The sequence below is a fragment of the Ixodes scapularis genome, unplaced genomic scaffold, assembly GCF_016920785.2.
Source record: "Ixodes scapularis isolate PalLabHiFi unplaced genomic scaffold, ASM1692078v2 PGA_scaffold1__304_contigs__length_218370807, whole genome shotgun sequence".
NCBI lineage: Eukaryota > Metazoa > Arthropoda > Arachnida > Ixodida > Ixodidae > Ixodes > Ixodes scapularis.
The window spans coordinates 201,861,225-201,885,203 of NW_024609846.1; the positions used below are offsets into that span (position 1 = coordinate 201,861,225).

General features: G+C 47.7%; 1 protein-coding gene across 1 annotated transcript in view; it reads left to right on the top strand.

Moving 5' to 3' along the window:
* Positions 1-23,979, top strand: part of LOC121048543 (multiple epidermal growth factor-like domains protein 6) — a 241,208-nt gene that overhangs the window by 117,226 nt on the left and 100,003 nt on the right. Inside the window, exons 13-15 of the mRNA XM_040504993.2 lie at positions 61-189; positions 6,457-6,585; positions 13,755-13,883. Of these exons, the coding sequence (XP_040360927.2) occupies positions 61-189; positions 6,457-6,585; positions 13,755-13,883 (387 nt within the window). The remainder of the gene's footprint in view (positions 1-60; positions 190-6,456; positions 6,586-13,754; positions 13,884-23,979) is intronic.

Genomic DNA, 23,979 nt, shown 5'->3' on the forward strand with positions numbered 1-23,979 from the left:
TCACATAGCTTCTTAATTGTATGTTTATTTATCTTTTTGTTCTGCTCTTGTGCTTTGCAGGGTGCGAGAAGGGATTCTACGGCAAGAATTGCTTACGGAGTTGTCATTGTGAACACGGGGCTACCTGCTCCCAAACAGACGGCAAATGCCATTGCGGACCAGGATTCAGCGGCGATCGATGCGAAAATTGTACGTACAATTTTTTTATTCCTTTTTTACCGTAGAACGCCTTCCACCTAATGTGAAGCTTTTTAGTTGGATTTTAACTAGGATTGCTATTGCGTGATTTTGCTTTCAAATTTATATTGCCACAGGTAGAAAATGGTAGACGAATGTATAACTGGAATTCCTACCGAAAAATCCGGTATAACTTTTCGCTATCCGGATTATGGAACCGGAAATCTATCTGGATTCTATCCGGACTCTATCTGGAATTTAGGTTTTCAGAAATTATTCCTTTGTCTGCAATCTGGATTTCGGGTTTCCAGTAACAAATTTCCGGTTCCATATTCGGGATAGGGAAAGTTATACCGGATTTTTCGGTAGGGATGCATGTATATTAAGGAGGACTTGTGCTTACAAATATCAAAAGAGAGGAACTACTACGCACCTGGCGTCGGCAACGGAGGGGCGACTGATCTGAAAGGACATGCTTCCTCTGCTTTTTTAGGTACGGTGCGTTCAAGAAGGTTTCCTATAAAACACACAGTGAGAACCGAAAATGTGCTGGAAATTTCCAGTAGAGCAAAACTTCATAGAAAATAAAACTGAGCCGAGAGGAGCTCAAACCCTATGCCTCCGCGTGCAGCCGCGTGCGTTGCAACTCTGCCATGCACGAGGCTAAATAACCAGAATTAGAGTTAAAGGGGCCATGAAACGAATTTTGGGCTGGGATAAATTATTTTAAATCGGGACTTTACTAATCGCATATCGTTTAGTTGGCCAAAGGAAAGACAGTATGAAGTCAACAGCCAGCTTTTCGGCACAAACATTGGAAAATATTGCGGACTATTTTGTACCTTCTTTTCTTCGAAAGCTCTCCGCCTTTTCACTATGATACATCCGCGGTTCCCAAAGCGCGTCCGCGGTACCAAATTGACGTCAGCAGAGCCCAGCTCACGCATTGGACACGAGAACTGCGTCACTCGGACGTATGCGCTCGTCAACAATAAATCCGTCGACGAATATTCGGATTCGCGTTCGTGACCAATGAGTGCACCCTGACGCAACTTATCGTCACTGGGCAATGGAAAGTTCTATAGTGTGCATAAAAAGCACAGTGCAAGCTAGGAGTCATCGCACCGGTGCCGAAAACTGTGACGACGACGTGATTTCACAATTCGCATTTGAGTTTAGGATTAAAGCTAAGGAGGAAGAAGTAGGAAAATCGTTTCATGGACCCCTTTAAGGCTTTTGAAGTTTTAGTTCTAAAAAGCAGTCTGCGCTATGTTCGTAACTTATTTCTGGCTGGCGTGAACGCTATTCCAGTTCCAAATTATAAAGCTATCAGCTTGCGCTCATAGCTTTCAGGGCACATCAACTACAGTTTGCCCTACGCTCTAAAAACGCCTGCTCGAATACCGCCCCGCGATTCCCTCAGAAGACTATAATCATGCACTCATTGATTGATTTAAAACATGTATTAATTTAATAAAAAGGTTCGCTTGCCTATATCACTTGGTTGTCTTGAGGCACGAGGGATTGAGTTTGTAAGCTGTATGACTTCGTTATATGAAAACATGAACCCCGGAGCCCCTGATATAACGTATCATGCAAGGAAGCCCGGATTTGAAGTTCCCAAAGTGGAGATTTATGCAAGAATAAACTTACTTTCACTCGAAATGGAGGGCAACATTACGCCCTCTAGGCGACTGATGGCACCTGAAAAAACCTTCCTGGTCTGGGATTCAATTCCGGTACCTCTCCAAAAAAGCTGAGCGCACTGCCAACTAAGCTAAGCAGGAGCTAGCAGTCAGGAGGGCAAGCGCTGCCACCAGCCTCAATTGTATACCCAACGCTAGGGTGACGTCCAACGTTAATGATTAGATAATTCTAATCAGTAACCTATATATGAGACGTTAATTTTGTATACATCTAATCAGGTGTAAATGATTAGCTAGCCTTGCAGAGATCCCGGGGTAGAATCCTAGACGGGGCGGGTTTTTTTCAGCCGCTACGAGTTGCCTAAAGGGCGCGAGTGGCAACTCCACTGCTAAAGCCCCTTCATGTTTTAAAAGTAGCGCATGGTGCATCGATGCACGCGGTACGTGCAACGCGCAGCCCTTGGGAAGACCATGGCGGCAAAGCGCAGCACTGAGCTGGATTTCAGACGCCATGTTCTTTCCAGAAGTTGCGCGCGGCACGTGTCTCGAGCATTTCTACAACAATGAATGGCGCCACTTTTTCCATGATAGAGGGGCATTATCCACTTTAGGTTGAAGTCAATTTATTTTTACATGATTTGCTTCTTGTGCTGTGCCTGTCCCTTGAGATGGGTACAGTCTCCCAGCTGCTTTGGTCTCGTCTCGATCGATTACAACTCCCACGGATTTTGTCTGAAGTCATTTGGGCCCTTGCAGGTTCGGAGCATATTGTGTCGTCGTCAATAATGCTCCCGCGGTGCACGCCTTGCTCCCAGGTTCGATGTCCTTCTTTGCGTGTTGCTTCTTACTAGAGGCGGCACTCCTAGCTGGTGGGAAGGCTGTCCTGGTATTGATTCTCCTTTGCCGCGCATTCTCCCACCTCTTGTAGCCTTGCGGGATCGGGTCTTCATCTGTCAGCAGAAGGCCTTTTAGATAGAGTTACCTTTCTTCCTTGGCCGTTTCGGCTCCCTGCTCTGGGTTAATGGACACTGCGTGAAACTGAGGTGCACCTAGAGGCTCTGGTGCATTCTGAAGAACATTTGTCTACAAAGAGTTTAGGCTAGCCGCAAGCGAACACTGCGGACCTGGGGCCCTATGTTGCGCGTTTTGGACTCTCACGGCGACTACGGAGAAGGAAGTGACGTCAACAACGCAGCAAATGCAGATAGGATGTTGACTGCTCTCTCATCAATCAATATCCAATCTGCATTTGCTGCGTTGTTGACGCCACTTCCTTCTTCATAGTCACCGTGGGAGTCCAAAACGTGCAGTATAGGGCCCCTGCACTACACCCCTCAACGTATTGCACCTCGCCGAGCCTTCGTAGGTTGACCTACGTGTGCATGTGATGCAATAAGTATACTTATCTTCTCGTGATTTTATTAGACGGTAACTGATTCAAGGCGAAGGCAAGCCACGTCACCTTCAGCGGAACTAAGCCTAATGTTTATCGGCGTACACTGCTCTACGCAGCGACTCCTTGTGGTTGTCTGTTTTCGGCTTCGACAGTCTTCCAGGAGGGCCATCATCAACATTAGCAACGCGGACTTTCAAAGTGCCTTTATGTCGTGTTTTACCCGTCGTTGTTAAGCCATCTTATTCTTTTACTTTCAATGTCCCGATTCATTTGTTCACTAGCTGCCACCTTACATGTCTTCTTCTTTCCCTAACTTGGCGTGGCTTGCCTCCGCCTTTATTCAGTTACCGTGTGATAAAGTAACGAGAAGAAAAGTATACTAAGTGAATCACATGCACACGAAGGTCAACCTACGAAGATACGGCAATGTACGCTGCGTTGAGGGGCGTGGTGCACGTCCGTGGTGTCCACATGCAGCTGGCCGCGGTTTGACGAAGGAAACCGAAACTAAAATCTTCCTTGATAAATGTTTCCCCCAATTCACCTGAGCCGCTAGGGGGGCCTCGGTTAATTTTGCACACTGTCCATTGGGGTTTCTCCGGTTGTCCCTGCTTGAGAGGTAAGGTCTGTTGCGGAGCTGCTGCTGCTGCTGCTAGGTTTCTCCTCGGTGACCTAGTGTGCACTCTCGTTGCCCAGGATTTCAGTGTGTCCAGGTATCCACTCAATTGCCAAGTTAACGCTCTGTTTCCTGCGCTCTTTTGCGATTAGCCTAATGTATTTAACTGTTGAGCTTCTTGTTCAACAAGTTCTGGAAGCTCTAAGAGCCAGTTGTGACTTGGGAGTCGGTAAAAAGCCAGGCCCTGTAGTCAGATTTAAGAAGTTTCTTGAATGTCGTTCGCTGCCGACAGGATAGCTCTCAGTTAGGCATCCTCGACTGAGGTCGGCCTTAAGAGCCATGCTGTTCTAATCATGCTTCCAGTTTCGTCCGTCCATGCTATAGTAACGGCTGTGGTATTCATCGCGGCGTCCACCGCGCCGTACAGGAGAGTCTCGCCGGCGCTCGGTCGTGCCGTTATGCCGCCATCGACACCTGTTACAGTCCGCTTAATGTTATTTTGTTTGGGCACAGGTTCGCACTATTAAACGTTTAGTCTGCTTAAGTGTTTCGTCGACTTATCAATTATCAATTGTGACAATATCTCAATAATGGTGGGGGCAATGGGCGGCCCCGATCAACTCCTTATTATTGGTATATCTTTAAGATTGCTGCATCACAAGATAAAAAGTATCAAAGCCTCGATGACCACAAGAGATATCGTGATTCGTGTTGTCAGCAGACCTTGAGTGCACACCCTCGCCTCGTGAAAGGTCTTTGGCATCAAGAACGACGGAGTGTAGCTAAAATTACAACACTTCGTTGCTTATTAACTGACCCCCGAATGTTTTTTTAAGTAATGCTAAAATAACATTGACTGACGGCTCTGGAGCTTTCACTGAAAACATCTACAGAATGTTTTGTAAGATTTACAACTTTACTATAAAACATTCAAAAGCCGTCAAAGCTACATTTATTCGGCCTGTGCAGGTGAGTTACGGCCTAATCGTCCCAATAACTCGAATAACTAACTAAAAGTCAATAAATAGAAAGTTAACATTTGGTTTCAATTAGAAACTTGCTGAGTGGCATCAAAAACCACCTAACCAGTACATTAACGCGCTGTAGTAACCTAAATTTACCCCTCGTGCAACAGGCTCAAGGCTGGTGGAACGAAAACGCAGATGATAACACCACTGCGCGCTTATCATTCGCATTTTCTTACCTCCAGCGTTGAGCCTGTTGCACTAGCGGTAACTTTAGCGCAGAACCACGGTTTTTACGAGCTTCAAAACTTTCTAAAATGTTTTAGGTTTTTTTTTATGACACTCCGCAAGTTTCCAATTAACTATAAATTATGTTACACGCTTTTTGTTAGTTATCCAGCTTATTGTGGCAATTCGCCCCTTATTATATGTCCTTCTGACCTTATAACTAGGGTTCTGCGTTTTCGATTTCTTTTTTTTTTTTTTTCAAACATTTTGCGTACTTTTTCGGTGTTTATTTTAAAATTCAATTTTCCGTTTTTTTCGGCGTATATTTATGCCCACAACAGTTTATCGGCTTTTTTCGGTGAATATAAAATAAACACCAACGGACACCGGATCAGATGATCCTTGTAGCTCGGATATTTCTGATCGCTCAAAGAATAACGGCAGGCACAGATACATTGAAAAAGAAATGAACACTTTATTTGGCAAATATGTGCAACTGTAAAAGAAAAAAGAAAAAAACAAGAAGTAAAGACAAGTTACATATGAATCCTGTGCCAAAAAAAATGTGGAACTTCACCTTCCGTACATCAGCATAACGTTATCTCATTATACTACACACACATGTACTTCCCCAGGTTCTCCTCATTGATCCGCACTCTTTCTTTCCCGTTAATATGACGCTGAGCTTCGAGAATGCCCCCTCAACGCTAACGCTGGACACTGGCAGGCTGAGGAGATGAAGCGCTGTCTGAGCCAAAATCGGCCAGTCAACCAATTGTGACCGCCAAAAGAGCGATGGTGCGACGTTTTGAAGCTCAACACAACATCCAGAGCTTGCATCAACTCAGTCTTCCTGACAACGGGTTTGAAAACACGCCCGTACATGGCGAAGTTATGGGGCATTTCGGACTTCACGTTCCGATCGATGATGCGCACATTAAACCAAAACGTCATGATGGCACCCGTGTATCCCATACATTCCGACACGTTTCGATAGATACTGTCATTCCACTTTTTCGCCACGGCTCTGTGGTACGACTGAAAGGTCAAAGTGACCTTTTACGGTTAAAACTGAATTTTAGAAAATGGATTCGACGTACTTTTATCGCTTTTTATCGGTTTAAATAAAAAATGACGAACATAAAAACTGACTTTTTTCGGTTAAAACCGAATTTCCGAAAATGGATTCGGCGTACTTTTATCGGTTTTTATCAGTTTAAACCGAAAACTCCGAACCCTACTTATAACTCACCTGCACAACCGGCATTACTGTAACGTTCATGTTTTTTTTTTTTTTTTAACGAGTATGTAAAGCCTATAAATACACCCTGGGCCGTAAGAGTTTAGCGTGAAAAAAATATGGGATATTATGCGCTCTCGTGCCTGAACCCTCTAATTTTATACCTCTCCTTCTCTTTGTCTTTTCAGCCTGCCCTGAAGGCTTTTACGGGGCAAACTGCGCCCATGCCTGCAACTGCAAGCCTTGGGAGCCCTGTGATCACGTGACCGGGGCGTGTCACTGCCAGCTAGGAAAAGTTGGTCGCCGCTGCGAACAGAGTACGAACACTTCGTTCTCGGCACGGTGTCGATATCAATGCATACGTGGTGTGTGGCGCTAAAAGCTTTGTGCATAAACTATACGCATTACAAAAAAACCAAAAAGTGGTACAGTACTATTAGTCACTCTCAAAAGGCGTATTTATAGACCTGTAGCTCTATAATTCTAAACAGCGTCCCTGGCGAAAAAAACATGGGATATTTCTTAAGTCGCGTTTCCACTGTGCGTAGCGTTGCGTCCTTTCAAACTCTCGGTCAGTGCGCGGGAACCATGAGCAGACGCCGAGGGAATCTGACAGACGCTAGTTTACGCCCGTGAAAGGTGCATGATGGGACGCTAGGACGCCGCTTCACGTCAGCATTAAATGGACACTAGCGGAATGTCTCTTCTTGTGGTTGCGTCTCGGGAACGCTACAGCGCCCCTTTGGTCAAAAGAAGCAGGACTATTTAAATGCAGTCGGCACAAAAAAAAAAAAAAAAAAAAAAAGTTTGAACGAGCGATTTTTGGGTCGCTAAACTCGTCGAACATAAAGTTGGGGCCGAAGTTCGCGGAGCGTTCTGATTGGACTCTCGCCACGATGGCGTCACGCGGGACGAAATGTCAATCATCCATGCTCTCTCGGTGCTCAAATTCCAGCGAGAATGGGAAGCACAAAGTCGTAACGAGCTTCGTCGGAGCGCGCGCGCGCGACACCGTGGGGCCAGGCGATTGAACGGCGGCTGCACTGATGACGTCGCTCCCGCGTGTCCCAACATCCCTACTCCGCGTTAGAATCAATAGCACGTAATTGTGCCTAGGCGGGCTGTAAATACTTACTCTGAACTTTCCCGTCGGAAGATCGTTGTTTGTGGAAGTTATTGGTGACGACAAAGTGACGTTTCACAATTTCGGGAAGGAGTTATTTGAGGCCAAAATCTTCGCTTCGGAATCGAGGCGAAGATTGAGCTTTGTGATACTGTGGACTTGGAGCCGTGCGCGGTGTACGCGGCTTTAGAGCTCATCTTCCGGAACTGTCACCGACGCTACCGGGGTCACCCAGGGGCCGCGTGTGGACTGACGTCGGTAGTGCCTGAGAGAAGAGGGGGCGACGAGGGATGGCGAGGGAAAACCTAAGGAAGGGAAATAAAGAAAGAAAAGGTGCGACCAACACACACACACACATACACACACATTCACATACACATATGGGAATCAGGAAGGGCGGTATAAATTGTTTTGGAGAGGGGGAGAGAGAGAGAGAGACAGAGGGGGGGAGGTGATGGTAGTGAAGAAGGGGGATATCCCTTCCCCCGAATTTTTAGAACGCAGCTCTCAAGCGCCCGTTTCGGGGTTGAGCGGCGCCGCCGTCGGCGCCGGCGTCGACGTCGGCATAACCGCACTCTTTGCATCATGGGACGTTCCCCCCTAAACTTAGCGGGAAAATTGACGTCACGTGACCTCAACACCAATTCAGTTTCCCCGCTAAATGGGAGGAGAGCAGGAGAGGAGGAGGGGAGAGTACGGAGGAAGGTGGAAGGCATAGCCTCCCCTCCTGCTCCTCAAGAGCTGCGCTCTAGTTCGACGTTACAGGGAACTGTAAACGTATTTCATTATTTAAAATTATAACTCTCTGAAATGCTATGGTCGGGGGCTAGGGCGATAGCCCCTCCCCCCCCCCCCCCCCCCCCCACCCCTTAACACTTTTATGCCCCTTGCCACCTCTTTCGACGCCACTGGGGGGGGGGGGGGGGGGGGGGGGGGGGTGAGTGACGCCCTCCCCGTCCTCCTGTTGCGACGACCCTGCTAGAGGCGTTCCAACTGATTCATGATGAGGAACAGCACAGCGTGCAAATTTCGAAATAATGGTTCTAGAGATTCTGGAATGAAAACGGTTCGCGTTCCATGAACTCACGAGCGGCCATGATAGACTTCCGAGCGAGAGGCTCGTGCCGGGACTCGTTGTATGCAGGCGCGTTCAGTGGCGTCCTTTGACGTCAGGGTCAGTATTATCAGTTGTGAACGACAAGTCTGATGGTGCCTGTTCAAGTCGACGGTGACAAGTTTGGTTTTGTACGATGAAAGCTTGGTGTCTTCGCGTTCTCGGAACATCACCGCCAATATTGCCAACCTGACATGACTCTTATTTCCGTTAAAGAACGCATAATTAATCCCAGTCTGGCTAATCTTTGAAAGTCTAGCATAAAATGATTTTACCCCGCCGATGGGGGAGACAACTGCCCGGAAGCGAAATCCGTCCGAAAGTTGGCAATGCTACTCGGCTGGTTGTGGTCTAGCCACGTCGGGCTACACCGTGGGCAACACTACAGTGTTCTAGAGCTACACTTTGATCAAAAGGCCGAAATAAATGAAAGGAACGACAGGGACGCTTTTTAGTAAAGGCGGCTTTATCGGCGGAAATAAGAACGATATCAGACTATCAACTTCGACGTTGTCGATTTTAGAATGCAATTACCCAAGCCTCCATAATAGAGACAATCAAACATGTCGGTCGCAGCTGATAATCTTTGTCGTGACGTCACACGTACGAACCACGGCTGTCTCCGCGCGTTCTCTCGTGCTGCTCTTGTTCGGCGCCTGGGGAGTGCTAGGGATTGTTCTCCCCTTCAATGAAAAGCGTCACGAGGATACACAAATTTGTGGGCTTGTGAGAAAAGAAACCTTCGCGGCAATGTTTCGGCTCCTTCCCCCACTATGTCATAACACAAAGAAAGTTGTGTTTGACAAGCTTAGCGAACCTGGGGTGGCAAAATGTCAACACGTGGCTCTCAAGTCCCACTAACACTAGAGTAAGCAGAGTATTGCAACGGTCTGAAATTTTTTATTTAAAATTTTATTTTTTTAAATACATGTATTAGGAGAAGGGCGACCGTTAAGCCGGGGTCACAATGCTTATACATCATAAAAGGACAGTCTGCAAACGTGTGCCACCGGTACATCCGTGGTTCGAATGCCGCGTGCCAAGTTTCTTCTTGAACTCATTGCCATGCGGCATTCGAAGCAAGGATCTCGTCGTCAGTCGCGTTCGAATCTGTGTGCAGACTGTTTTGTGTGATAAACAGGGTGTCACAAGTAAAAAAAATTACAGGGTTTCTTTTTTGTTTGCCACAAAAATAAACTAGGCATCGCCAAACGCTCATTCTCCGCCCAAAGGTGGCGCTAGGGGTCACAACCAGATGCCAGAGTTTCAGCCCGATCCGATACCTTGTTCAAAAGTTATAAGTGAATTTCTAAAAAGTTTTTTAAAAAATGGCGGCCGACGGTGTTTTCGAATACATGGGGCTCTATTAGCCCCGAGAAGTTCGCGTGGCGCCCCCTTACGGCGAAGCGGGGTGACGTCACGGCGAGGAGAGAAATTTTCCCCGACTCGCGCCGCTCGACCTATGGAGGCTGTGACGGCGCTAGCTGTCGGCGCGCTCGTTTCTATTTAATTTTTTTTTTTGGCGTGTTTTTCGTAGGAAGTGTAAATTTTGATATGTGCCTTTATTGAGGTATGGCCTGTATCTACAGGCGAAACTTCAACCAACATTTTAAGCATGGTTGACAGGGCAGGCAACGCAGGAATCAGAACTGGTGTATGAAAATAAAGAAGTATGGCCACAACTGCAGGAGCATCACTATAGATTTACATCTCGCACAATAAATGCTGCTGATGGTCTGAATAAATTGGAGGTTATGTATACTATTTTTTTTTTGTATCTCTGTTTTTAAACCAGATCGCCGAAGCAGAAAAGCTGCATGCTGCTCGAGCAACAAGCTAAATACTGTCTGGGCCATGGGGAGAGAATCGCAAGTAAGACAGCCCAAGTGCAGGGGCAAAGTAAAAAAAAAAAACAAGGAACATTTATTATATACATTGCTCGCATTTGACCTTCGCTGGATTCGGATAGTATTTCAATGGACTACACGGGTGGTATTTGTGGACTTGTATATATCAACCCTCAAGTAATGTATAACAAACGTAAGCGAAGGTGTCTAGGTCGTTATCAGTCAATTAAGCCCTAAGATTGAGATTTTACTTAAATCGAATTGGTCCTAAAGCTAAAATACCAGAAGCTTTTCTCACGCAGACTGTCGCCCTTCAACAGGTTTTACATTTTCTGCTACTAGTGCTGCATCTACCACTGGACAGCCGCTCGAATGCTTGCTTTTACTCCTGTTTTCCTCTGTTGTCAGAGAGTCCAGCTGTAGGCAGTTTGGAGGCTGAGGAAGCTTTTGGAGACATGCAGCAATGTCTCTTTTAATTGGAAATGACAATTCAGACTAAACGGTGTATTTTCCGAATGCCCAAGGCTGGAATAAAAATGTCCGGAAAAAGTATAAACATTCCAAATTACGGCACTATTGCTGTGCATATTTTGGGCAGTTCAATACATATCATACAGGCAACGGGGGGCGATTCGGCCGTCTTTGCTGCTACCATACAAACTAATTTCCAGTAATTGTGCATCTTCTAAGAAATATGCCTGCATACGTATATAAACTATATAATTAATTCACGAAGAAGCTACATTTATGTAAAACAACCCTGTTCCACGACCACTTCAAAGATATTCAGACACAGGGCCTTTAAAACATCTGCGAACCAGCGCATGTAGAATGGCAGCGCAAAGTCGGGGTCGCGAGCTAATTTGCCGACCACCCAAAGGCCCATGATACAAATGCCACTTCAAATGCCTTGAAATCGGGTTGTAATATCGTTCTAAATCATGAACATGCAAGGAACAGAATTCCAGCGTCTGAAACACCCGCGCCACCGCTTCACCGATCCATCGCAAAATTGCCTTGTGTAGTGTGGACAGACGGAGAGGTTCATCGGCGGAACTGCCTCCGCCGATAGCTTTCGGGTTTTGTAACCCGATTTTAAAAGTAAAGAGAACGAGGAGGCTTATAAAATGTACGGAAGCACGTCAATATCGGCCTAACTCAACGTCCTGCACACCGGGTCAACGAAGTCCAGCTCCTCGTAGAGCTTGCGGCACGCAACGCCAAACCAGGAAACCGGTGCTGGGAAGCGAGCCGATGCGAGATCGCGGAGCGGAGTCATCGCCCTGACGTCACGGTGCACCTCACCCAATCAGGGCGCGGCGACCGCAGCGACACTTGTGTTCGCTCTCGGGGCTATACCAGAAAACGAAAACGGGCAAAAATGGGCTCCATTTTCCCATTGAAATTTTCAGAAAATCACATCACTTTTGAATAAGGTATCGGATCGGGCTGAAACTTTGGCGCTACCTTTAGCGCTACCTTTGGGCGGAGAATGAGCGTTCGGCGATGCTTAGTTTGTGTATGCAATAAAAAAAAACTTATTTTTTTTATGACACTCTGTATAAGCTGCGTGACCCCTGCTTGACCTCTGCAGGCGGCGCGAAGGAGGCGACATGAGGCGGTGGTTCACCGCGGATACTCTGTTATGCGTGTCCTGAGCGGGCGCGTGCTCGCACTGAGTCGTGCCGTCTGCTCGCACACGGTCGGTTTAAAGGGATACTTCAACGAAATTTGAAATATTCCCGTCCTGTTAAAAAATAGGTTGAATATGATCCATAATATCCGTAAATGACAATCGCACGTTTGTATTTTGATCCTGGTGGCTGTATTTTTCGTTATAAACGGCCCACTCTGGCAAGCGCTCGGAGAAGGCCCAGCTCAGAGCACGTGACATCCAACGCAATCGTGACGTAGGTCGTCTCAAGACGAGCAAAGCTACGGCGAGGCTGACGTCGAGAGGATGGCCTAGTCGTTCCAGCCACCGAAGCGGCTGCTTTTGTACGAATTTTGAGTGACGGGTTAATCTTCTATAATCTTCTAGGGGGACAATAGCGACTTCTGCGACACACAAAAGGGATTCTCGGGAAGAAGGGAGTTCCTCCTTCCCCCCTTCTCTCGTCGTGGCCGGAGGCGAGACAACCTCCGTCACTAGCTGTCAAGGTTCCTAGACGAGCATTACAAACGAGGCGTTAGTGACATCCACCAGGTGCTCTTTGCTAATTGTTTAATTCGTTTTAAAATTCCTTTTCGAGACTTTTTTTAACAAGATATTGGTATGTTCCATGTGATACTGCTCTTTTGAACACATATAGACCAAAAAATGAGCGCCGAAATTTCGTTGTAGTATCCCTTTAAAACAGCGTTCGCTTTAGAAACGGAATTATATCGCTTTTTTTTACAAACAAAATGCGATCCCATTTTTATTACAAAAGCAATGCGATCCCATTTAGAATTTATTTTTGTACAACTTTTTTTTTTTTTGATTTAAGGGCAGCTTTGATTTGTGTTTTTTAATTTTAGTTTTCTCCAACTTTGATAAAATCGGCTCGTGGGTTAATTTACCGGGTTCATCGGTGTATACTGAAAACACGAAACCTTTCTCACGAGTCACAACAAAGCTGTTATCACGCAATGAACCCTACACCAGCATTGCTGACCTAGGGGTTGTTGCAACCTGACACTAAGCGCTTAAAAATGTGTCGTACACGTCAAGCTGCATGCGATCGCCTCGTTGTACTCGAGCTATGCGGAGAGCAGGTCGTCTGCTTCTTGCGGGGGAGTTGCGCTGACGTCAGAAAGATGCCGAGCTCTGATTGGCTCCGATTGAAGGATAGTGGGTAGACGTAAGGCAGCTAGCTTTGAGGTCTACCCCCTGTCCTTTATTCAGAACCAATCAGAGCACGGCGTCTTTCTGACGTCACCAACACCCCTGCAAAAGAAGAAGACGCCTTGCCCTCCGCATAATTTGTATCACCCTATTTCTTTTTACGTCAGAACATAGCCAATGCATAATGTAACCTATCAAGTATCGTCAAGAGTGCAACGTCAAGGTTGCTATCTTCTATAGGCGCTTCTGCACGATCATCAGCAAAACCAATCAAGTGCAGTGAATGAGCCGTAACCTTGCGTTCTAGTATTCTCGTGTTAGATGTCTTCTAGCCTTTGACTGCGTTTTCCAGAACGCACTAATGGCACGACCGCGGTCGCGAAAGTCAGACCAGTAAGCAAAAAGCAAACAAAGAGTGCGCAAAACAAAAATCTAGGCAAAAAAATTTTTAAAAATGACAAGATTCCGGTTTATATTTTTGGTTGGAGGATGTTTTCGACAGGCTATATAGCTGCGTAGATGGAGAGCATTCAACATAGTTGAATTATGCTCTACATTTTCGACGCTTCTTGCAGGATGCAAGCAAGGATGGTTCGGACAAGGCTGCCAGTTGAGGTGCAACTGTTCCGCTGGAGTCGCTTGCCATCACGAAAGCGGAAACTGCGTTTGTCCCCCCGGTTTGAAGGGCGAGCGCTGCGATCAAGGTGACCCCCGAAACCTCACGCGTGTTTGATCCTTCAAGGTGACAAAGTCGTAGCGGTAAATTTCTAACGTCGCCTACCTCGAATGCGGTTCCCAAATTGGACACGAGTGCTAAGTTAGCGTCCTCTGAAACTCGTGTTCTCACTGGAGAACACGAAATGGGGATCCATCTTTCCACCATCTCTATCAACCACTTGCTCTCTGGGGAGTTTTAGTAGATTGTTCCGATCCCTCCGATAACAATACATTATGTTTCTTTTACTTATTTATTTTATTAAAATTGGTCTCAAAGCGTTTATTTTCCTTTGCTGTTTCTTTTTTTTTTTTTCTTCTCTTCGATGGTTCTTCTTTAGCACTCATAATCCTCTTACTTCTTTTTTGTCCTCTTCTAATTTCTTCAGTACTCGTCAGTTGTAAGTAAGTGCTCAGACCTGTCCCCTCCCCTCGTCCTTTTCCTAATCATCTGCGCTTTTTCACATTATGTTTAATCAACTAGCCCACCAGTTAATCTTAAAAGAAAAGATGAAGTTCGAAGCGCACCGTTTGCACACGGCGCTCCGGCGGGGACATCACGCTAATGATGTATGATGACGCTTGATGACGTAATTTTATGGCCATCTTTCGGGCACAACGCCGCCGCCGCCACTTTTTTTTTTTTCACGTATGGGAAGAAGTGAGGTCGTCCTAGAGGTCTAGGACGACTTCTAGGAGGACCGCAAGGACGATGCCAAGGTAATTGGACAAGAAGGGTCGCCTACGACCGTCGTGGGTCCCCCATTGAGCGGCACTTGCCGCGGAATCGCGTTTATGGCCATCATACTCTGAGTTTTCGCTCAGTGGAACAAGTAAGGCCTTCGCCTTAAACTAATAAGAGCGCGCGCGCGTCTTTGGCTCTTCATTTGCGCATGTGTTTTTTTTTTTTTGTTTTTTTTTAATGTGTTGTGCCACGAAATGCATTTCTGCGTAGTCTGAACACTGTCGGCATCACTCAGTCATTGAATCCTGTGAATGTATCGCCAAGCTCCCCGTATGGTCGCCATTTTGGTATACATGCCTTGCAAGTGACGTCACACTAGGGAACATCTAGGGAACATCTAGGGAAGGACAGAAACCCGCGCCATACTGGTGGTTGACTTCACATGCGCTAACATGCACCATATTTTCAACAGAGGTACCGTGAACGTAAAAAAACGTGCTGAGGTTACGATAAGGACGTTTATCTAGTACGTGCGGAAATTTTCGGCATTGGTGCGATTGCGCTACGAGCAGAAAGTTTCGAAATGCCGCCGACGAAGTTTTGACGCGAAGGGATGCCGTGTCGCCAAAAAAAGAAAAAGCTTAATTGCGGGCTTCATCATTTGACGAGCGGCTCTAGGAGTCGCTTGTAGAAAGATTGTTACGATTTTGCGAAATACTGGTAAACAACGCAATGTTACCGTCATAATCTGAACCCTGAGACAAGGATAAATCAAATAACGGACAAGAAACTCATTGTCTCGGGGTTTATATTATGATGTTTCCTAACCGGCTCGCCTGCATACTTTCGCTCCTTGCAAAGGTTATCGTATCGCGGGCAGCGGACGGTACAAACCGATGACCCGGCGGCGGCGGCTCGGCGAGCTTGCACATGGGGAACGCCGCCGACCGATCGCAGTCGGGCCGGGCTCGCGGCGCGGCACTCGCCCGGATTCGGCCGGGAGCCCCGAAGGTGCGCTCGAAGCGTAATAATGGCGTTATGCAACGAAGGCCAAAGGCCATATACACCAAGAACGAGCAAAAGCCGATGCAAAGGCGTGCGCGAACGTAAACAACGGTAGAAAAGTGTCGTCGTTCGCCGCTATGAAATGCGTCCCGCAAACTCGATAATCCGCGGCCGCATCCCTTTCCTGCCGATCGTACTTTATCTAACTTGACGGCTACTCTGTCTCGCGGGGCATGCCGACGAAACGATCGGACGATCATCGGGATACGGGGTAATTGCTACAGCCGAGCGCGGCGCAGTTTACCCATGCTCTCGCTGCGAAGGGCCGTCGAGTCAACCACCAGCATGGTAGACACGGGTGTTCGACGTCATCAAGTGACGTAGGTGCAAGACATGTATATGGAAGGAGTTTCTTGACCTCTCTATGCTTCGGAGTTGATTCGACCTTTCCGGAAATTGCCACAGTGTCTGCTTTGCGCATTTTAACGTTCAGATGTACGGCACGTGAAATTATCCAAAAAGCGAAGGCGAAAAGTTGATGTTGGTTTACCAGTTTGTGATTTCAGAACGCAGAGAAGACAGAAGAAAAGCAAAACAGAGTATATGACGACCTTCTTTTTTCCGTTCGCTTTATTTTTTTGTGTGTTCTTAGCTCCTAATGATAAGAAAGAGAAAGGATGAACCGTGCCGCTACCATGACATACGAAGCCTCCGAGCCGGCACAAGCGTATATCCGAAAAGCCCCAAATTCCCCTCCGTGCGTGGAGTTCTTCCATTATTTAGATTACCCTCACCTGCACACTCTCACTCCAAGTGTCTATTATCGCATTATGACAGGTTGCTTTATGAAGAGGTTTTTTGCACGGGTTTTTTTGTGTACCGAAATTCTGTTATACACACACCAGCGAAACAGACGCACATTTTATGCCGTAACCCCCCATCTAGCGTGAGTGCTTGGCGACATCGAAAACTAATTTTCATGTCTTGAAGTACAAAGGAAGAACAATATAATTGAATTAAATCTGATGAAATAAGCATGATTGACAAGTTGGTTGCATACACAGTACCAAAGATGCTTATATTTGCGAGGAACGGTTTCAATGTCATGAGGCTCCGTGGCGATCTTGGCCAGGCTGGTTTCTCAACAACCCTTTCGAAGCTTCGAAGATGCGAAAGGACCGAAATGACAAATGCCATGGCACAGAAACCGAACAGTTAATCACCCTGTGAAGTTTAGATCGTCTGTATGTTAGTATCTTTTTGTGTCTCGCACTCAGGTATAGGGAAGGCAATGCGCTACTTTCCCAGGATCCCGGGACTTTATGACCAACAGTTCTGGGATGAAATAACGTTGGTATGAAAAGTCTGAGATAACTGCCTCGGGATGAAGTGCCGTGGGATGAGGAGGGGTAGAGCCTGTTTGAGGTATTAAATATTCTGGTATAAAAAGTTCCTGGGATCATGCGTCATGAGATGAAACGTCTTGGGATGAGAGTTCTTTGGTGCGAAATGTTTGGAATAAACTGTCCCGGCATGAAGTGGATGAACCCCCGTGTGGCTATCAAAGCTATATAGAAAAGATCTTGCGAGCGGTAACAGGTGGGGAAAGACTTATACATAGCTCGGATATGATGTCCTTCACGGCCATGCCAGTATTTTATGCGCAGCGAGCGTTCGGTTCGCCGTGTTAGTTTCACACCGTAGAAGTTGTAGGTCGAAGGAATAACCGACACCTGCAAGCAATGTGTGGTAACGCATATATAGACGATAACAGGCAAAGGATCTGGCCACCGCCACGTAACACTGTAGCCACGTTCTTGCTCGTGTGAGCAAACACCTGCAAATGGAATCCAGCCAAAGCTACGTTCACGCGCATACTGCACGTGCTTGCACGCACCAGTCGGGAACCCATGTTTGCATGTTTGTGGGCACCAGTCGGGAACCCATGTTTGCAGACCTCTATTGGCGACGTGCGCGATCGAAAGCGTCGCTGTGGTCGGCCTTCCGCGATTGGCCGAATGCTGACTATGACGTCAGCAAAGGTTTTTTCATCGACGGAAATAAGAGGAATGGAAGAACGTCAATTTCGACGGTGTTTGTAGTGTTGCTTTAAGAGCGCAATGATTTCAAGCTTCCACCATGCTCCTTACGAACACCATCGAACTTGTTGTTTGCAAGGTAATGTCGTCACGAAAGGTAATCATAGGAGGACGCCACTAAAACATCTCGCCGCTAATTAGCGGCGAGATGTTTTGGTGGCGCTTTCCTATGGTTCCCTCTCTTTTGACTTCATTACTTTGCAAACAACATGTTCGATGGTGTTCGCAATTAGCACTGTGGAAGCTCGAAATCATTGCGCTCTCATTCTTGCATTCCTCTTACTGTCGAAACCCGTTCTAACGAAGTCGACAGGAATCTGAAATCGTTTCGGTATATCTGTTTCTTCGTTATATCTCAACTCCATAAAAATACACGCGAAGGAAAAAAAAAGAAGAAAAGGATAACACGGGTACAGTGTTCTATAGAGGGTGTAGTGGCAAGAGCGGCGCCCGCTTACAATGAAGCGCGTGAAGACGGTCGACGTAGGTACCGCGAGTGGCGCTGGAGTTCTGTGCCCTAGGAGAATTAATGGCACGTGTGCGATGAACGAAGAAGACGACGAGGGTGACGCGGTACGCTTCTCCGAAATGTAGCACCGTAGAACTTCTTTCGCAGCTATTAAGCCTGCAGCCCAAGTGATAGCGTTGCTGAACGATGTGTCAGTACTGGGGGGGGGGGGAGTCGATAATAATTAAATAATCTCCCTCAAAACACGGGAATATTTCAAGTAGAGGATAGCACACACTCTAGAGGCATTAGTTCAAAGGCAGAACTACAATTTACTATACTTCGTTTCACCTTATGTTGTTTCGCAGCGAAGGCTAGAAGCGCGAGCTCATAGCGTTGGCAGCTGCTCTTAATTCACGAGAGCTTGTGCCGCCGAGATGTGCCCCAGAGCAAGAAGCTCGCGCTTGTAGCCTTTCCTGCGGTACATCGTAAGGTGAAACAGAGTTTACAGAACAGCATTAGCAGTTGTTTCGCACCGCGAAAAGCTCCAGTCAAGCCACAGTAGTAAGCGCCGAACAGCGCTGATGATGGGGCTGACGGGGGCGCGCTCCTAGGGCACAGAACAGCAGCGCCATGGTGTCGTCTACGCGCAAAATCTTCACAAAGCGGCCGCCGCTCTTGCCACTACAACCCCCTCTAGAACACTGTAATACGGGCAATAACACGGGCTTGCATATGTTTATCGTGCCTCCAGAAAGCGGTTGAGGCTTCACTGCACATGGTCCTGCTATGGGAGGTATTCACTGGACACCATATTTGAGGGCGATGTTTAGAGCGCATGCTCAGGACGAGCTCACATTAATAGCCTGCTAAGACCGGCAACCTTGATGGTGCTAAATGCACGCTCCAAAAAAGAGAGAGAGAGAGAGAGGAGTGTTGAAAGGAAAGGAAGCCTGAAACTTATTAACCACACCGTCGATTGGGGGCAAGCCAGTTCCATCCAGGTTGGGGATGGGGAAAGAGGGGATCAAAAGGAAAGATTAGAAAGGAGAAGAGAGGAGAGAGAAGGCATCTTGGTTGAAGTCACAGTTACTTGATTAGGTTTGTCCACTACTCTATATCTATTCACAGCACTGTCAGCACTTTTACAAGCGGTCCAGTAGGCAGGTATCTTCCAGGAATACAAGAAGAGAAGAGAATGTTCTTGCGGCATCACGAACAGAGCCGGGGGGGAAAAGAATGTCTTGCGTAGTAGAGCGGGCAACTCCCGCGATCTGCAGTTTGTCGAAGAAGATTTTTCTCTCGTCTGCGTAATTGGGACAGGCCCAAAAGAGATGGTCCACATCCTCAAGAGTGTCACAAGTAGAGCAGTTTGGGCTCATCGTTGCGTCAATTCGGTGGATGGCAAATGCAGTATAGGCACAGCCTGTGCGAAGCCGGTGTAGTACGGAGGCGCTTGCACGTGGTAGCTTCGTAGGGACGCGTGGGGGTGGTCTCCCGTCAGCGACCCGTGGGTCCGGATGATTCTGGATTATCGCTTGATGAATTAGCAGCTTGGCTTCATGAATCTTCGGCACCACAATAATGGGAGTACCAAGCTGGTGTGCCGCAGCGGCAAGAAGGTCGGCCGTCTCATTACCCAAAATGCCTACATGTGAGGGCAACCATTGGAATGATATTTCCCAGCCCTTCGCTTGGAGGTTTCTTGCAAGGTGTGCAATGTATCGGGCATATTGAGGGGCATCATCAAGATTACTGAGATGTTGTAGTGCTATTTTTGAGTCGGTAAGGAGCAGAGCTTTCCCGCAGTAAGGAAGTTTCTCCAGGGCGTCAAGTCCAAGTCTAAGGGCCACCAGCTCAGCGGTAGTTGATGTGGCGTGGAAGCTGAGCTTTCTGGCATGAGACACATTCAGGTCAGGTATATAAACCGCTGCGGTAGATGACTTGCTGCTACAAAGAACTGAGCCGTCGGTGTATATTCGCATCCATCCTTGGTACAGTGTCTGAATATGATCCTCTGTAGTTGTCCGGGCAACGACCTGTGCTGTGTTGCGTTTGCTTTTGAGCATTGGAACAGTCTCATTTATGTTCAGTGAAGGGGCATATGGTGGCGGTGCCGGGTAGTCGGTGTCCGGATCACCAATAAAGGCCATAAACTCCGTTGCCAGAGAACCAAGGCAAGAAAGGGGGCGTTGGCGAAGGCGATTCAGAAGAGGAGTAGTTGAGCGACAGACAGTTTGCCTCGCTATGTGTCGGAGTGTTAGTTCTCTACCGTGATTTTCCACTAGGTTTACCCTCGCTTCCACTAGTGTTGGAACGTTTGGTGAATATCTGGGTAATCCAAGGCACAGACGAACTGCCACTCTCTGAAGAGTCTCCAGTGCTGAACTCTGGGCATTGCCGAGGTTCACCAGTGGCAGTGCGTATAGCAACCTTGAAAGAATAAGACCTCTGTAGAGATGCATCATCATTGCCTGTACGGTCCCCCATCTGCTGCCAATGATCATGCGGATAGCGTTGAGGTGTCGGCGACATCTGATAATGGTTGTCTTGACTGCTGGTCGCCAAGAGACTCGATCATCCAGGAGGAAGCCTAGATAGGAGTATGTTCGAACCCTTGTCACGTTTGTCCCATTGATCGTGTAAGTTCGGTTGATGGAGGACCTGGCCGTAGGGTGGTATTGAAGAGCGGCTGTTTTAGAGGCCGATAACGTAAGACCAAGCCTAGATATCACGTCAACTATAGCGTCGAGGCCTAGCTGCAGTGTTCGCTGCATGTTACTGTATGAGCTAGTTGGGGCAGTAGCCCAGAGAGCAACATCGTCGGCTTAAATTGCGATGTTTATGACTGGAGAGGGGTTGTTCAAGGGCTGCAGAGCCTCCGGCAGAGCTGCCATTGCTGCATTGAACAAAAATGGGCTAACGACGCTGCCCTGAGGAACACCCTGGGCTACTTGCCGTTGTGAACTGCGCACACCTTCTAAGCGAACGCACATTGTACGCCCTGTCAGGAATGCACGAACGAATGCGAGTGCTCGGCCGGTAACACCAAGCCTGATTAGCTGAGCTAGAATGGTTTCATGTGGGATAGAGTCAAAAGCCTTTTTGATATCAAGGAATATTGCCGAGGTTGCTTGGCGAGTTGCCTTTGATTGTTCCATGTCTGACACTAGGTCACCAATCGCGTCTGTTGTGCACCGCCGTTTTCGGAAGCCTGATAACTGATGAGGTAGAGCGCCAGATGTCTCAAGCTGCCAGTCAAGGTGTCTTAGGACCATCCGCTCCAGAACCTTGCCGAGACAGCAGGTGAGGGAGATAGGCCTGTAGGAGCTGATGTCACCGGTTGGCTTCCCTGGTTTATGAATGGGAACTACTTCAGATGTGAGCCATGCGCGTGGCAGAACTGCCGAGCGCCAGATGTCATTGAGATATTCCAAAAGGCCCGGAAGGGCCGTTGCATCTAAATTGCGCAAGGCCTGAAAGGTGATCCCATCTGGCCCTGGAGCGGTGCGTTTGCGAGCAGAGCGGCGAAGAGCATGTTGGAGTTCCTTCAGCGTAAAGTCCACGTCGTTCGCGGTCAATGTTGTTGGTAAAGTGTTAGTAGTGGTGCTATGCGCGGTATAGCCTTGGGGTGAGACAGGGACAGAGGTGAATTCATCGGCAAAGAATTCTACTGCTTGAGCCACAGTGATGTTCTGGGCGATGACAAAACCAAGAACGGGTGACCGTGGAACAGCGTGCCCGGCAAGGGCACGGGCCATGCGCCACGCTTGTTTTCCTCCACCAGGGGAGTGAAGCGACTCGCAACGCTGCCGCCATTGTCTCCTTTGTAATCGTTTGGTGTGCTTCCGGAATGCTCTGTCTATCTTTCGATATCGCTGAATGTCCTCTTGCTTTGATATTTTAAGTGCTCGGCGCTGTGCCTGGCGTTGCGAGGCACGTAACTTGAGGTATTTTAGGTCAGGGTTTGGCCGATATATGGGAATGATCACGGTTCTGGTCGCTTTGGATAACGCATTGGAGATGGCTGTGGTGTGATCCAAATTTCCTAGAGACATTATTTCGGCAAACAACACGCGGTAAGCATCCCAGTTAGTCACTTTGCAAGTCTTGTGCGTGGTGGGGCCTCCTTCTAGTGAAGTAATTTTGATTGGTAGGTGGTCGCTGCCCCAGCTATCAGGTTCCGCTGACCACAAGGCTCGTACTGGGGACGTAGTGAAGCTAAGGTCTAGTGCACTTCCCTCCACGCCAGGCCGTACGAAGGTGGCCTCTCCGTCGTTCAAGCATTGAAGACCAAGGGCAGCTGCGGCATCCTGAAGCAGTCGCCCCCGAGGTGTTGTTTTCTTATCTCCCCAGGTCTCGTTGTGGGCGTTAAAATCCCCAAGAAACAAGGTGGCTGGTGCGCATCGTGAGAGAATTGCACGCAATGAGGAGGGGTCCCACTGAACGTTAGGCCTAATGTAGACTGAGACGACAGTGACGTCTGAGTTCCCTTTTTTGATTGTGACAGCGACATATTCGGCGATGTTGTCGCACAAGTCCGACAGGTCCACTTGTAATTGAGGTAGATCTCGGTGTACGTACAAGGATGCCTTTGGAGGATCTGTTGATGTGAGAGTCGTCCGAGGCGTACTATTGTAGATAACATAGGGCGACAGACGAATTGATTGTGGTTGGCAGTTTGTCTCCTGGAGGGCTAGTACTTCAATTTGGTGCCTTTGTAAATATTGCCGTAAGTCGTCTATCCGATTTCGTAGTCCATTAACATTCCACTGAAGAATCTGAGGTATTAAACAGCGTCTTGCGCAGCGAGGAAGATGATTTTGCGTCGGTTGCAGTCCGGCCTTATTAAGGCGAGACTACCTAGACCAGGAGCTGGCAAGTGGCAGGAGCATGTCGATTACTGTGACCAGTGCCTGAGCGAATGGAAAATTTAGAGACGTGAGAAAGGTACGTAGCTGTATGGCTAACGTACAGATCGCAGTTCCGAAGCTTTGAGGCTTAGGTGTTGCATTAGGTATTGGTTTAGGATCACCAGGTGGCTCACTGTGCTTTCGGGTTGGCCGGGTCAGACCTCTTGAAGGGCCTTTTTTGGCGGTAGCTGCTGAAGCACTAGATGGCTGAGTGCTTGGTCCAGACTGTACTGGGGGAGCTGCTGAGGCGTCTGGAGCAGTTTTGCCTGTCAAGTTTTCCAAAGGAGGGAAGTTATCCTCGTTCTGGAGTGGAATGCATGATCGCTTATCTTCTTTTGAGCCTTGCGATCGTTTTCGAGGTGTCCAGTGTCTTCCAGTTCCACACGCCTCTTGGTCGTTTTCGATAGCAGATTTAGCGGAAGTGTAGTTCACATTTTTCGAGCTTTTGTAGTTACTGATTTGTCTTTCTACTTTGTAGATGGCACAGACTTTTGATGCCGCATCATGGCGCTTCTTACAGTTGGCACATTTAGGCTGCTCCGCTGCACACTCATTTACTCCGTGGTCGCCGCCACAACGACTGCAGCGCTGCGCCTTAAGACAGGTGCTTGCAATGTGGCCGAAGCGATTGCACTTCGGACACTGCCTTGGCTTTTCAAGGTAGGGAAGAACTTTGTAACGTGTATGCCCGGCAGTGACATATTCAGGTGAGGATTTTGTTGCGAAGACGAGTTTGACGATTTCTGACTTTCCAAGTCTTCTCACCTGGATTACTGAAGCTTTTTCTCGCATGGCTGCCAAGAGATCAGCGTCCTCAATGTCTGCAGATACTCCTCGAATAATACCCACAGATGCCGATGGTGGAGGAGGTTCGTAAGTTTGAACTTGAACTGTTCCCAGGTTCTTCAGTTGCAGGAGTGCTTTGGTGGATTCTAC